Raw genomic sequence first — 13,671 nt, 5'->3', positions numbered from 1 at the left:
CCACAGCAGCCAGAGAGCCATATGTATGGGGAGACAGCTTGTCGGCATCTTACCCGTTGACCCTATTTTCAACCAAATATCCTCGGATAGGGCGAATTTTCAGAGTGTTTCAACACGAATATGATAAGGGCACTATGATCGAGAGCATCGCACCATCAACCGATGTATTAACAGATACCCTTGCTGTGGTTCTCATCCACGGCTTATACTTGAAAAGTAATGCCCGCAACTATACTGGGGGCATTGTAGATCCCGCCGCTTGATTCTAAGCAAAACCGTCAACCCTGTCATGCCATTACTATCGACAACTTGGAGCTCTGCCACGAGATAGCAACTGGCAATATCCGTTAATAATTATACCATCACGGCCATGGGCAAGGCTGTCCGTGAACTAGACTCACTTTCCAAAATATCTTGCACACTTCGGTCAAACTAGAATATAAGTTAGTGTTCTGTTCAAATCCAAGTCTGGAGCCACAACTTGTGGAGTTTCAAGATTAATTTTTATCTTTACTGTAAATCGGTCGCCCGTCCTGCCTTCTGGCAAATGGTCCGAAAGACGGAAGACCTCCCGAAGTGATCTCCTCTGATCCCTGGCTATCTGGTATTCTGATATGCGCAAGATTCACTGGCATTACCTCGGCCACACTCTATCGAGAGCTAGCATGATAAGGAAAATTGGGTAATGCTTTTGTCATTCCCTCGAGGAAGCATACCTGATGGGACGTTTCCGGCTGACTGACAGCACCAACAACAAGGTTATACAATGGTCAGTGGAGTATTTACGGGACTCATATTCAACTAACATTTGGTCGCGGGAATTAGTGGAAGCTTGTTCATTCTGAGATTTAACACATCACCACAAGTGTTAACAGCCTCTTCTAGACAACGTCAGTGTCAGTGAGCTTAAGGAGGCGGCTACGCCAACATAGATTGCCGTTGAGTAAAAGCGACAGCGTCTTCCGTGTAGTCGCACAATAATCGACCGAATGATGCAAGCTAATAGTACCTTGTAATATAGCAATTGGTTAATCAGTTGGTTGATCAGTGCCATTACAAACAACGCGTGTTGGAGGCTGCATTTAAAGGTACCATCTTAATTGCATGAATTCCCTCAGCCCTTTTGCCATTCGTCTTTAGGGCAATACCGTGGCAATATTGTGGCATGTAGCAGTATGAACTAACATCTATCATGGATATTCTCAAGGTAATCCGTTGGTAGTTGACCCAAGAACTCGACAGTGTCCTAACCGCGATGTTGTATAGCTTGAAGAATTGAACTTGGTTAGGGTCGAAATTGGCGGCGTTTGTCGCGAATGTCACGCAGGGGATCAGAGGCGGGACATGCGCCTAAATTCATCACAATGTTGTAGCTATCTGTGAATTTGTAGCTGGAACTTCCGAGGATCGCACGTTCCGGGCTGGCTCAGCACCGCCACTGGTAAGGCGATTCGTACGAGCATGACGTTGTCTTATCAGCTATGCCTCATAATATCATGCATCGGCGGACACGTGATGTTTACTTCTGAAGTGCTGTGGGGTGTACACCGGGTCTGCCGGTCTAGTTATCATGATTAGATCAACGACCATCGCGTGTAACCTTATTAGGTTGGTGGCTTTACAAGAGCGCTACGGCATTACATCCGTAGCGTGTGTCATCCTGCCAGGAGGTGAACCGCGTATGTCCGACCCTGGACTTACGGCGATTTTTGTCGGTTAACACCTCGACAGCCAATGACGAATTGAATGGTCGCCAGATATAGGCTCGCCGTGTAGTGTTGACTTCATCTCTAAAGGTTACTGAAAATCTGTTTAGCACCATGCGCGTTCGCCTCTGCCCGCCTCACGAAAAATGCCGCAATCCTTACCTAGCTCCAGCTCGTATGATGCACTATATTTGCCGGTTCCGTCTCTGTTGCAGCATCATGCCAGGATAGGGTCTAGTGCAGGGTCCCGCGGCTCCACAAAGCTTATGGAGTCTGGAGAAACACCGAGCTAGACCCCAGGAAATGAATCGCGTGTACGTACAAGATATCACTAGAAAACTGCATATCACGGAGAGTGATGTCATATCTGGGGTAGTCTTGATCTAAAGAAAGTAGAGATAATGTAGCGGAGTCGAGCTAGGAGGATCCTACTTTGCCCCTTGCAGTCCGGCAGCTGGAGAAATGTATGAGGATCACTGGCCATAATTAACCCAATACTTTAGATTTCTGCTTTACTTTTCCTTTCTGCCAAATATTTATTGTCCATATATATCGTTATGCTTCTCAGACGCTCGTACATCTCATTTCCGTTCAGCTCTCCTTAAATACGTGGTGCCTACTTGCACCCACTCGACCATTCTCCAACCATGTCCGACATCATGAAGAAGGAACACGAGGACCTTGGCGATGGCCATGGAATAGGTCCGGTACCGTCATATGGAGCTGGACACATTGGTGATTCTCGTGGGCCGAGCACGACTACTCACGACGCTGTGTTTGGGGAAATAGTAGAGGGAGGACCAAATTACCGTAATGTTCGTAGGACGATTCCCATTGCAATTGGCTTTGTCGGGTACGCTAATGCCTAGTTCCAGGTAGGATGGATAGGCACATCAGTATTGATGATGAAGACCCAGATCGGCCTGGGCGTTCTATCAATTCCATCGGCTTTTGACGCCCTCGGCCTCGTACCGGGTGTCATAGTCCTCTGCGCTATCGCTGCCATCACCACTTGGTCGGACTATATCGTCGGAGTCTTCAAGCTAAATCACCCCGAGGTCTACGGTATCGATGACGTGGGTCAGCTGCTATTTGGCCGCATAGGACGCATTATTTTTGGCGGTGCTTTTGTTTTGTGTAGGTTGATAACGTTCGGGCATGATCGTCCAATGTGCAAACTAACCGGTCTATAGACTGGATTTTTGTTGTCGGTTCAGCTATGCTCAGTTTGTCGATTGCTCTAAATGCGCTATCAGATCACGGTGCTTGTACAGCGGTATTTGTTGCTGTTGCTGCCATTGCCATCTTTTGCATGGCTAGCATACGTACCTTGGGGAAGATCAGTTGGCTTGCGTGGGTAGGCATAATCTGCATCTTGACCGCTGGTAAGTTCTACATCACACCTTTGTCATTAAGAGTCCTTCGGAGCTCGAGATCAAATCGCTGGGTTGATGACGGCGAAGATATTATGGCAGATGAGTAATCCTTCGCAGTGGCGCTTAAAGGACTTGTGTGACGAACTCGCAAATTCAAACAGATTCTAATGCTTGAGTAGTTTTCACTGTTACCATTGCGGTAGGCCTCGAGGACCGCCCATATGCCGCTCCTCAAGATGGTGTCTGGGTCCCGGATTACAAGATTGTCGGCAATCCGTCGTTTACGAATGCCATATCGGCCGTCTCTTCCATCATTTTCGCCTATGCCGGTACACCAGGCTTCTTTGCAATCGCCGCCGAGATGCGGGACCCACGTCACTACACCCGTTCTTTGATCATTTGCCAGACAACCGTCACTGTCACTTATTGCATCGTTGGAATCGTTATTTACTACTTTTGCGGGTCGTACGTCGCTACGCCTGCGCCAGGCTCAGCTGGTCCTCTCATCAAGAAGATTGCCTATGGTATCGCTCTGCCTGGACTATTAGTTTCTGGCATAATCTGCGCCCATGTGAGTCATTCTGATGACTAAACAACGAGAAGCGCTTGCTTACACAAACACAGTTGCCAAGTAAATACATCTTTGTGCAGACTTTACGCGGGTCGAAACACTTGACAGCCAACACCTTGACTCACTGGTCTGTCTGGCTCGGCTGTACTTTTGCGGTTACCTTGATTGCATATGTAATTGCCAGTGCTATCCCGGTGTTTGGAGGTCTCGTGTCCTTGGTCGGTGCTTTGCTCGGCACCCTGATGTCATTCCAGCCGATGGGCGCCATGTGGCTCTATGACAACTGGAACCGAAAGTATCGGGGAACCGGATGGAAATTAATGGTTGCCTTCAGCATTTTCGTGATAGCATCAGGTACTTTCCTCATGATTGCTGGTACGTACGGGACCATCAGCGACATTATCGCGTCCTACACGAAGGAAGGTGGGTCAAGCGCATGGTCATGCGCCGATAACTCGGGATCGTCGTCAGGCTCTCACTAAGCTGGGAGATCTTAGATGCATCCAATGAGCATTAGATATTTAGCGCAATTATACCAAGATCGCACAAGGTTACAAAATCTACTCGAAAGGCATTTGCATCGCAAATTGTGGCAGAGTAAGATGCATCCGGAATTGGTCCCCCTTCCACCAGGCGCAATGTCCTCCATCTAATATAATCCGGCCCCATAAAATATCTCCGGGTCTAAGTCTCTGTGAATCTCTAGTGACACCTTGGACTTAACCACTTCTCGTCCCTCCAAACCATTTAGCCGCTTCTTGGATTGTTGATGGCAGACCTGACAGCCAGCAAGCCCTACAATGTGTAGCGGAAGCCGACTGTGTCCGGCCTAGACCCCCGACGTGTGGGTGGACCGCGACCGTTCTACAAACTCCGTAAATAACCCATCCATCAATTCTCCCTGGACTGCCGGATATCTAAGCGATGCCCATTTCCGTCCCTAATCCACGTTACGTTATACACTATCCTATTAATCTCGTCTTGCTAACCCGATTTTCCGACTGCCAAAGATGAAGCAACGGATAGAATCCAAACAAGACGAACAGGGCTGCTACCCAGTCCCAGTCCAACCGGGTTGAATAATGCATTTTGCTTACAAATTTACTTTGGGATTCGAAGGTGACATTTGATCTATAGCTAACTACACATCAATAGCCGTTATGAGTCGTCAGGAACATTGCGCTATCAATTGAGCTCCCTATTTTCTCCGATCCATTTCTCGCCATTTGTAGCTTCTTGGGAATGCAGGTATTACCATAAACGTAGTACTGCATGCCCGCGGCTCGGTCTAAGTATCCTGTTTTGAGCTTTTCGGCTATGCGGACACGAACAGGCAAGACTAGCACAATTTCGCGGGGCCAAATGTGTGTACTATTTCCAGCTCTGCCGGATATGACAGCTCCACGTCTGGCTTCTACTCAATGCTTCGGTACAACTATATAAATATTTGTCGAATCTCTCTTTATCAATCTATTACAACTCATTCAATAAACCCGATCGTCTAGTGCCTAGAAATTTCGGAAAGACGTCTCAAAGTATGGAACTTACAAAGGGTAACAAGCTTAATCAGACTATAAGTCCCACACTTTCATATTATTCAGAACGAGTAGTATCCGCCTTTCTAGTGTCAAAATATTTCTCTCTCCATCCCTAATATATAGAAGCTACGGGTGTGTAATGAATATCATTTTACCAAATACTGAAGACATAGACGAGGATGACAACTAGTTCTTTTTGTGGCTTTGCGGCTTAAGTGCTGGGGTGGTTACTCGTCTGGAAGCACCTTTAAGACGTTCAAGTCTGTTAGTGCCGGGTTTATGGACTTAAGTTATGGGGCAAATTCAGGACTGATGAAATACGTCATCAGCTAACCCGCAGTTTAGCAAGCGTTATAGGTGGGCCTTTCCCAACGTTGCTCCTGGCGAAACAGATTGCTGCTCGTTGAGATATTTACGATTGGTGCCGCATCATTTCCCCAACTTCCATTCCACCATTCGCTGAGATTGTGCAGAACAGTACGATGTTCTACCGCTGTCATATGTAGGTATGGTCCAAACATGATCGTTTCCGAGGCGTGATTGGAATCGAGACCTAGTCACCACGTACATAAAACGTCCGCAAGGTGGTGTTCTTCTTGGTATCGTTGTCTACGGTCCCACTGCTGTGTCTGCACCCCACCCACCTACAACCTTCCCCGGATCAGACTTCCCACAGACACAGAGAGGCACTATGGAGCCCGGGATCTACAATAATGCGTGCGGATCATTGCGGACGGCTAATGGTGGTAGATTGTGGCAACGTTGTAAAAATACGGCTACCCAAGACTTATAGAGACACCCGATCTAACATTTCCAGTACCTTTTTAATATAGGCTCCCCCATCACCACTCCCCTCGTCCACGTCATCCAGCCCTTCCAGGCACGCCACAATCACCTCTCCCACCACGCCGCCCATGGCCCGAGGCACCTCCTTCCTCGCGAAGCCCAGAAACCTCACCCGCATCGCTTCGGGACTCGGTGCCTTCCTTGTGCTGGCCGAGACCAGACCGCGATTGCGCTCCCAGGTGGCGCTGTTCCAACGCACGAACAAGGTCCACAGTGCAAGCTCGATGAAGAGCACGCCGAGGGCGTAGACGTCGTCGCGCAGGGAGTATCTGCGGTCCGGCGTACCTTGCTGGTCGGGATGCAGGTAGTATGCTTTCTGGAGGTCCGCCGTTTGCGTGTACGACGTGGCCGCCGCATCGGCGCGGCTGAGGTCGAAACCCAGCAGGAAAGACGTGCCGAGCACGTGGGGAAATCCTTTTGACTCAAGATCGCGCTCCCTGCTGTCTTGTCTGGAAGTTTGGGCGGAGGAGGGGGTCGAAGATGTTGAGCTCCCGAAGAGTATGATGTTGTCGGCCCGTATCGACTTGTGCACATGGCCGGCGACGTGCACCCACAGCAATGCGCTGGCGAGGCGCTTCATCAGCGCCAACCGTTCGTCGAGCGAGTGCTTCGCGTACGCGGCTTCAGTCCTCGCGTCGGTTCCGTACAGCAGTGCGCATCGGAGAGATATCGGGTCCTTGTAGCCGTCCGGGACGCTGTACTTCAGGGTGGACTCTGAATAGCCTCTACAGGCAAGGAGCGAGGTAATGGCTGGGTCTGAGGCGGATAGAAACGAAGCGATGCCGCGTACATCTGCCTCAGTCGCGAGGGTAAGGGTGTGGGTTTCCAGGAGGTACGACGGCGAGGTGGCTGTGTGCGGGTGGTACAGCACAGAGGAATAGTCGATTGGTGTGCATCCAGCAGACGAGATGTCGCGCGGCGACAGGCATAGGGACGCCGAGCTAAGTGATGACGACAACGGGCCAGACTCATGAAACGTACGAGCGATCATGTCAAGCAGTCTTGTAAGCGATGGAGAGCGCTGCACAGCAGTGGCTTGAGCTGTGAACAGAGCAGGGACTTTGCGCCCGCTAGCGAGCACCGTGATAAACACCACATCGTTAAAACGCCTCTCCCAGTCCAGAAGCTCACTGTCGAACTTCTTGAAGACCCCTCTGCCCCTCAATGCGAACCCAGCTTTCCTCAACCACGCTTTTTCCACATCTGTCAAACCGACAAGCGCATCACAGAAATCTGCAAGCAACCCATCGAGGACGCGTATAAGCCGGTGGAAGATGACCTTTGCATTATCACTAAAGGCTGCGTAGCTGCCGCATGCAAAGTCAGTGAGCTCAGAGACATGCAGCAGATGGGTCTTGAGTTTAAGCGCTGTGTGAGCAAGATGTGTATCGGCTTGGCGGTAAGCAGAGATGAGGACTACCAGCGCCGCAATACTGTCTTTAATAGGCTGTATCAGGGGCGGTATAGCGACGGCAAGGCCAACCAGTTCAGCCATCCTCGTGAACCGTCAGTATAGAAGATTGAGGTGTGCTTGTGTTCTCATGGCGGGGCGACGGACGTGACGATATTTGCTTCGTTTCAGCCGCACCGTCCGCATATGCACGTCCTCTAAGGCGCTGAACCAACAACACAGTACTTTGCCCGTGACGGGCCAGGCGCCGATGAGGGAATCTCGCAGCGCCAATCGATTGAGCCTGAAGACGAGTCTGGGGCTGGGTAGAGAGCTACGTCTCGATAGAATTACCTACCATCTCCCACATTCCCTTGTTCTGTCTCTCAATAGTGAGTGTGATACAACGTGACCGCATTCATCAGTCCCCTCACCCGGGCACCTTGACAATGTCAACAATTTCTAGAGCAACAGAGTCCAGCTTCAGCTTGCACACCCAACGCCGCCCGCTCCCCTCCTTCTCGGCCTCATCAACGACCACTTCTCCCTCCCAACGACCCTCCCCCTTTGTCCCGTCTTCTTTACGGGATATCGTCACCGAACACCTTACGCTGCCCCAACAATGGTACGCTACCTCTACAGACTCAGCTCCCCCGGAGCCTGATATCCTGCGGCTCCTGCTTACACTGACACGGAATAACGTGCGGATCGCGCCAATCGCCGAGATATCAATAACGGCTGCGGCTTCCGCACCACCCCGCTCGGGATCCTTCGGCGACGTGCGGATCGGGAAATGGACGCCGCCCTCACGACCCGCAGTGCTTGTCGCACTGAAGAGCTATACGGCGCTCCGGCCACTGGTGTGCGCGCCGGGCAGCGATGCCGCGATCCTGCGCGCGCGTGCCATGCACGACCTGCTCTTTGAGCTGGAGATTATGGCCCGCTGCCAGCACCAGAATGTAGCACGGGTGCTCGGAGTAACATTTGATGAGGCCAACGTATTCCCGTCCTCCTCCTCCGCCTCCCCACTCTCTACGGTCGCTGCAAACGCGGACTTTTTCATCGCTCCCATTCTCCTGCTCGAGCCTGCGATGGCCGAGACGCCGGATCTGGCAAGCTACTTGAATTCGTCTCGTACCGGCCGCGGGATAGTGCCTGTGAATCTCGAGGCTCGAATCGACCTGGTCAAGGGCATCGCCCGAGGCTTGGCCGCGCTGCACTCCCTGGCGTCGTGCACGCGGATCTGAAGCCGGAGAACGTGCTGCTCTTTCCGGCCGAGGACGGATCCCAGCGGCACGTCGTCCCCAAAATCACCGACTTCGGGATGAGCGGGCTATCGACTTCGAGAGATGCGCCGCGGGGCGGCACTGAGCTGTGGAATTCGCCCGAGTGCCTGAAATCCGCCGGTGAGGAGATGAGGGCGCATGCGACGAAGAGCCCGAGAGATGAGTACTCATTCGGACTGGTTGCGTATTTCACATTGATGCAGGGTCTCAGTCTTTTCTGCGCAATGTCCGCAAAGGAAGCCGAGGCGCTAAGGCTAGACAAAAGAGACCGCGTGGCCATGTTTGCGATTGAGTCGTCGGCTGACGAGCTGGAGGGGTCAATATTCGAGGTCGGAATAGGTAAGCTATTCTGGGGGAGTCTGAGACTGAACCCGGAAGAGCGATGGAAAGGTGTAGCGAGGGTTGAGGAGATCTTGAATATAAAACCCCGCCAGAAGTCGAAAGAGAAGAGCAGCTGGCGGAGAAGTGTTCTGACTTGTTGGAGGCCGGACAATGGCAAGGCGAACAGCAAGGAGAATGGCAAAACCGACATCAGCCCCAACCAAGAGGAGTTTTTGCCGTTTGGAACAACCAAGCTAGGCAGTAAGGTAAGTCTCTTGAGTTGCCGCTCTATATTTTATCACATTCACGATACGAAGAAACTCATCAGTCTGCTCAGATCGTCGACCATGACCGTATGGCCTTGCTCACGATGAACTAAGTCTACCACACTTTCAACACGCCTGACGCCCTGCCGGCGAACTTGCGTCTCGCACTCTCGCAGCAACTATACCACAAGATTCTTACAACGCCAGACCTTACCACCCTTCCGTTTTCTTATAAACGGGCTGCACTGACGCTTCTACCGTCCGAGATGCTCGAAGCTCTCTACCTAGCACGCCCCGAGTATGAGACATTCGCACTTACGATGCGTGACGCCGTAATCGCCGTCTACCGCCAGATGGCCGTGGACGGGGCCGAGACCGTCCAGGACTTTGTACTCAGGTGTAATGACGTCCATCTAAATGCCCTTAAGGTGTATGCTGGGATGGCGAGCCCGACGGAAATTTCTGCCGTCCGCGTTGCGACGCTGAAGCTGTCGGACACGCACCTTATGATTTACATGGAGATTGACACGATTCTCGTGTCAGCTCGTGGCAGCCTCGGTAGCATGCGACAGTTGGTGGCACCATTTGACTGGACTCCTCTGCACTCTGCGGTGCTGACGGAATGCGTTGAGACAGTCAAATTCGTACTCGGAAAGAGTGGCGACGTCAATGCCCCTCTTGGGGATGCCGCGAGATACACTCTAACGCCTCTACACCTCGCAGTTGTGTTCGGACGCGTCAAGTTCGTCGAGGTACTGCTCAAGGTGCAGGGCGCGGACGTGCGGACCCGAGACTACGGGAAATTCGGCGTGACGCCATCGCACACCTGCGCAGACTTCAAGTCGGCAGAGCATCTCGAGATCTTGTCAATCCTCCTAGCGCACGACAGCACGCTGGTTCGGGCGCGCGACGAGAACAATCATACGTCGTTGCACCATGCCGCGTTAAGGGAGAACCTGCCTGCGGTTAAGCTCCTGATTCAGCACGGCGCAGAAGTTGACGCACTCGATGATCGTGAATCAACGCCATTGCATCTCGCATACATGCGGCCAACGGGTGGCAGGGTAGTGGTATGATTCGACCGCCCAATGAAAGAGAAGGCGTGATCCGGATCATGCATCCGCTTACCTTGCCGCCAGGAACGATAGAGAAGGGTGGAAAGTATGCAGCAGCACTTGAGACGGATTTTGCGAAGGCGATCGTTCCACCTCCCTCTCCTTCTTCTTCTTCTTCTCCTCCGGCCCGTCCACCAGGGTCGATGATCGATGTGGTGCGACTCCTTCTCCCAGTGTACGAGCGCATTGTCTCAGACGAGACGCCGCCGGGACACGACGCCTTCCTTTTATTCCGGCGTACCAAAGATCCAGTTGTTTATGATACTGTACTTGCCTTCTACGACGATGCTGCGCGCTTGCGGCGCGAAAACGACGCCGCAGGAGGCGCGCGCGCTGTCGACCTCGAGCTTGCCCATTTGCCCGGCTGTCTCAGCGTCTGGCGCGATGTAGGCGAGATAGAGATGAACATAAGCAAGTTTGTGGATGTGCAGCGACGCTCTGCGGGGGTTTCGAGTCAGTACAAGGAGAAGCAGTTCATGGTGGGCGAGACATATATTCGCTCTGTGGACGGCAGGGAGATGTTGAGGCTTCTGTTGCGGAAAAGGGCGGATCCAGCCAGAGTGAATGCATTGGGCGAGGCGCCAGAAGCAGGGGCGTACTGGGGCGAAGACCTACGGTACTCGCTCCGAGTACCGTTGGACAATTCTCTCATCAGCTACGAGCCAAAGCGGTGCTTCATTATCAGTGAATGGTGCGTATAAGCTCTATTGACTGCGGTTTATCAGGGTGGTTTAGGGACGAAGTCGTAAAGTTGTGCTAACCACTGTTTTCTTCTTATAGCCCCCTACTTCACACTCCTGCTCCTATTCCCTCATTTGATACCGACACAGATTCACAGGCGGCCCTTTTTGTTGCGCCGTTCAAGGGGGATTGGACAATGTGGACGTGGCTACAAGATGTGCTACCCTGCCCGTCAGACTTGATTCTCTTGGTTGTCGCGCAGCGCTTCTCTACCACGGCCACCGCAGTGGATGTCAGGTCCCAGAAAGTCATCGTCGAGGTGCAGATGCACCCTCCAAATGTAAGGAAATCATGTGCCCCCCCCCCCCCCCCCCCCCCCCCCCCCCCGTGTGAGATTCCTTCCTCTTTAGATCTTGGAGAAACTAACATGTATGATCTGCATCGCAGGATCTTCACAACTCGACAAAAACCCTACTCCGCCAAGAGTGGCCACTCATTGAGCTGCTCCCCCGACCTAACGAGTCGTTTGTTCTACGCCTTGGTGACGTCCCGCTAAAGCACAAGGCGACTCTTCTAGTCAACCTGCGATCGTCGAACCCGCCGGGTTCGGTGGTCGCTCCTTTTGTAAGTTGTTTGCCTCTTTTGTTCCATCTCGGACAATCTATCCCACGCTTGCTAACAAGAGTCCGCGTTTCTACCTACAGGCGATAACTTCAATCACTCTTCGCGCACGGCAATCTTTCGCATTGAATAAACCGCTTAGCTCTATGCCAAAAGGAAGTAGCTCAATGCCGTCTTCCTCCACAGCTGCTTCTCTAGTCCACCCGCTGTTAAGAACACCAGTCGAAACAGTCGCCCTCCCCCGATTTCGTCATGGGGCGCACTGGCATGCCTGTCCAGCCCAACCGTCGAAACCGAAGAAGTTTATACCGTTATCAATCCTTCGCTCCCGCCAAAACGCCATTATCAAAGAGGAAACAGCAGAACTGACCTTGAAATCGCCCAGCCCTCTCCTGTATACACGACCCATTGCGTCCACTTCCGAGAGTGGCGAAAAGACATATGGCCCGAAGACGTGGCATTATCCGCTCACCGCGGGCAACGTGAGCTACGGGGAGATGCGGATGTTCAGTGATGGCATCGAAGGGGTGCGAGAACAGACAAATCAGGTCACCGACCAGGCGGCGAAAGCCTTTGGTGAGGATTCGGAGCAGTTCAGACAGATAAAGGAGAAAATGGAGGGAGCTTTTACCCAACTCCTGATAACTTTGCAGGGGTTCGATGATGACAAGACAAGCGCATTGTTTGGAGTGAGCCGAACGGCTTGATGCGCGTGGTTGGAATTGCTACCAAAGTGTTATCTATAGGCGGATATACGAATGCATATGCAGCAGCTATGTTCATTCGTGTGCAAAACCCACTGGTACATGAATGGCGGGTTCCTCTTCCGGAAATGACACCCTTGTCGCCTTGTGACCCATATTTATCGAGTCAAGCTCATAGACGCCGCCAAGCACGATTACTAGTAGAACCACGACGCTGCCAAGCAGCGTTTACCAGTAGAATCGCAATCCTAGACGCCGCCAAGCACGTTTACTAGTAGAACCGCAACCCTAGACGACTGGTAGGATTTTGGGGTTTCGACTGGTAGAGTTTCGACTGGTACAGAGTAATGTGGCAATATTGTGGCCTATTCTTCTAGTGTTACTAGAGTAGACGAAATAAAACAAATGTTGAATGGCCTCTCCATTCAAGTATACTTCGAACGCCGTGCGACGACAAATAGATCTATATTCAGCGTGTCGTACGAAGGGAAAGAAGGGATTCTATCCCTTCGTACGCGACCGATAACTAATGGTCCCCCCTTTTCGGGTGCTGGCTGCCGACAGCCATAAGGTGGCTGCTGTGGCTTATACCCAGCCATAAGGGGCTATCTATAGTATCTAGAATCTAGCTTCGTACGAGGGCGCAAAGATCCTTATTCCAACAACAAATTATAATTAACTCAGTCATCCGGGCCCCCACAGTCAGATTCAACAAAATCATTGTCTACGCCGATATCGATGATATTGCTAGTCTCATAATCATACTCGCCCGTACCGTACTGGCCCCACGTCACAATTGCAAAGATTTCTTGCGTCCCGTCATAGTAATCCTCGGTATCCTGCAGGGTAAGGAAGGCACCCCACGGCCCCGGTGCTGCATTCTCGATACTGGCGTTGGGCGGAATAGTGTAATTAATTGGCCAGCCGTCTATATAAAGTGTTTCCGTTAGCAAAAATTGTAGTAGCAAATTCAATGAGCATTCATAATATGTCAAGTTGGGCAGAGGAGTAACGTACTAATACTCGTGCCATTCGAGAGAAGCAAATGTCCGTATCGCATTGCGGAAAAGTAGTTCGCGACGTAGCAGCGACCAACGCACGAGTATTCATAGCCAGCGCAGCCGGTGGCGAGAGTTGGAAAGGTGATGGAAACAAGAGGGAGACCAATATTGATAATGGACACACGCTTGACATTGTTAGCTGCCTGATTTCTGGAGACATATAAGGGGTGAAGGCGGCTAGCAAACCAT

General features: G+C 51.7%; 5 protein-coding genes across 5 annotated transcripts; 3 read left to right on the top strand and 2 right to left on the bottom strand.

Annotated features, from left to right (window-relative positions):
- Positions 1-2,088: 2,088 nt before the first annotated feature.
- BKA67DRAFT_139734 (putative amino acid transporter) lies at positions 2,089-4,463 on the top strand. The gene is made up of 5 exons (XM_046095056.1): positions 2,089-2,521; positions 2,582-2,843; positions 2,900-3,091; positions 3,262-3,653; positions 3,707-4,463. The coding sequence occupies exons 1-5, from the start codon at positions 2,354-2,356 to the stop codon at positions 4,133-4,135; spliced, it is 1,443 nt and encodes a 480-aa protein (XP_045951122.1). The 5' UTR covers positions 2,089-2,353; the 3' UTR covers positions 4,136-4,463.
- Positions 4,464-5,978: 1,515 nt separating this feature from the next.
- On the bottom strand, positions 5,979-7,532 carry BKA67DRAFT_542571 (uncharacterized protein; the record flags this gene model as incomplete). Its single annotated transcript, XM_046101129.1, has 1 exon — positions 5,979-7,532. One exon carries the CDS (start codon positions 7,530-7,532, stop codon positions 5,979-5,981), a length of 1,554 nt encoding a protein of 517 aa, XP_045951121.1.
- A 1,800-nt stretch (positions 7,533-9,332) lies between these two features.
- BKA67DRAFT_139682 (ankyrin repeat-containing domain protein) lies at positions 9,333-10,470 on the top strand. The gene has a single exon (XM_046095055.1). It carries the CDS (start codon positions 9,567-9,569, stop codon positions 10,374-10,376), a length of 810 nt encoding a protein of 269 aa, XP_045951120.1. The 5' UTR covers positions 9,333-9,566; the 3' UTR covers positions 10,377-10,470.
- Positions 10,471-10,954: 484 nt separating this feature from the next.
- On the top strand, positions 10,955-12,625 carry BKA67DRAFT_139810 (uncharacterized protein). Its single transcript, XM_046095057.1, has 4 exons — positions 10,955-11,106; positions 11,254-11,436; positions 11,544-11,720; positions 11,801-12,625. Exons 1-4 carry the CDS (start codon positions 11,104-11,106, stop codon positions 12,422-12,424), a joined length of 987 nt encoding a protein of 328 aa, XP_045951119.1. The 5' UTR covers positions 10,955-11,103; the 3' UTR covers positions 12,425-12,625.
- Positions 12,626-13,101: 476 nt separating this feature from the next.
- Positions 13,102-13,671, bottom strand: BKA67DRAFT_542569 (uncharacterized protein; the record flags this gene model as incomplete). Its single annotated transcript, XM_046101128.1, has 3 exons — positions 13,102-13,349; positions 13,439-13,607; positions 13,669-13,671. The coding sequence occupies 3 exons, from the start codon at positions 13,669-13,671 to the stop codon at positions 13,102-13,104; spliced, it is 420 nt and encodes a 139-aa protein (XP_045951118.1).

This window comes from Truncatella angustata, assembly GCF_020726525.1.
Source record: "Truncatella angustata strain MPI-SDFR-AT-0073 chromosome Unknown BKA67scaffold_14, whole genome shotgun sequence".
Classification (NCBI taxonomy): Eukaryota; Fungi; Ascomycota; class Sordariomycetes; order Amphisphaeriales; family Sporocadaceae; genus Truncatella; species Truncatella angustata.
This window is presented reverse-complemented; position numbering and strand designations above follow the sequence as displayed.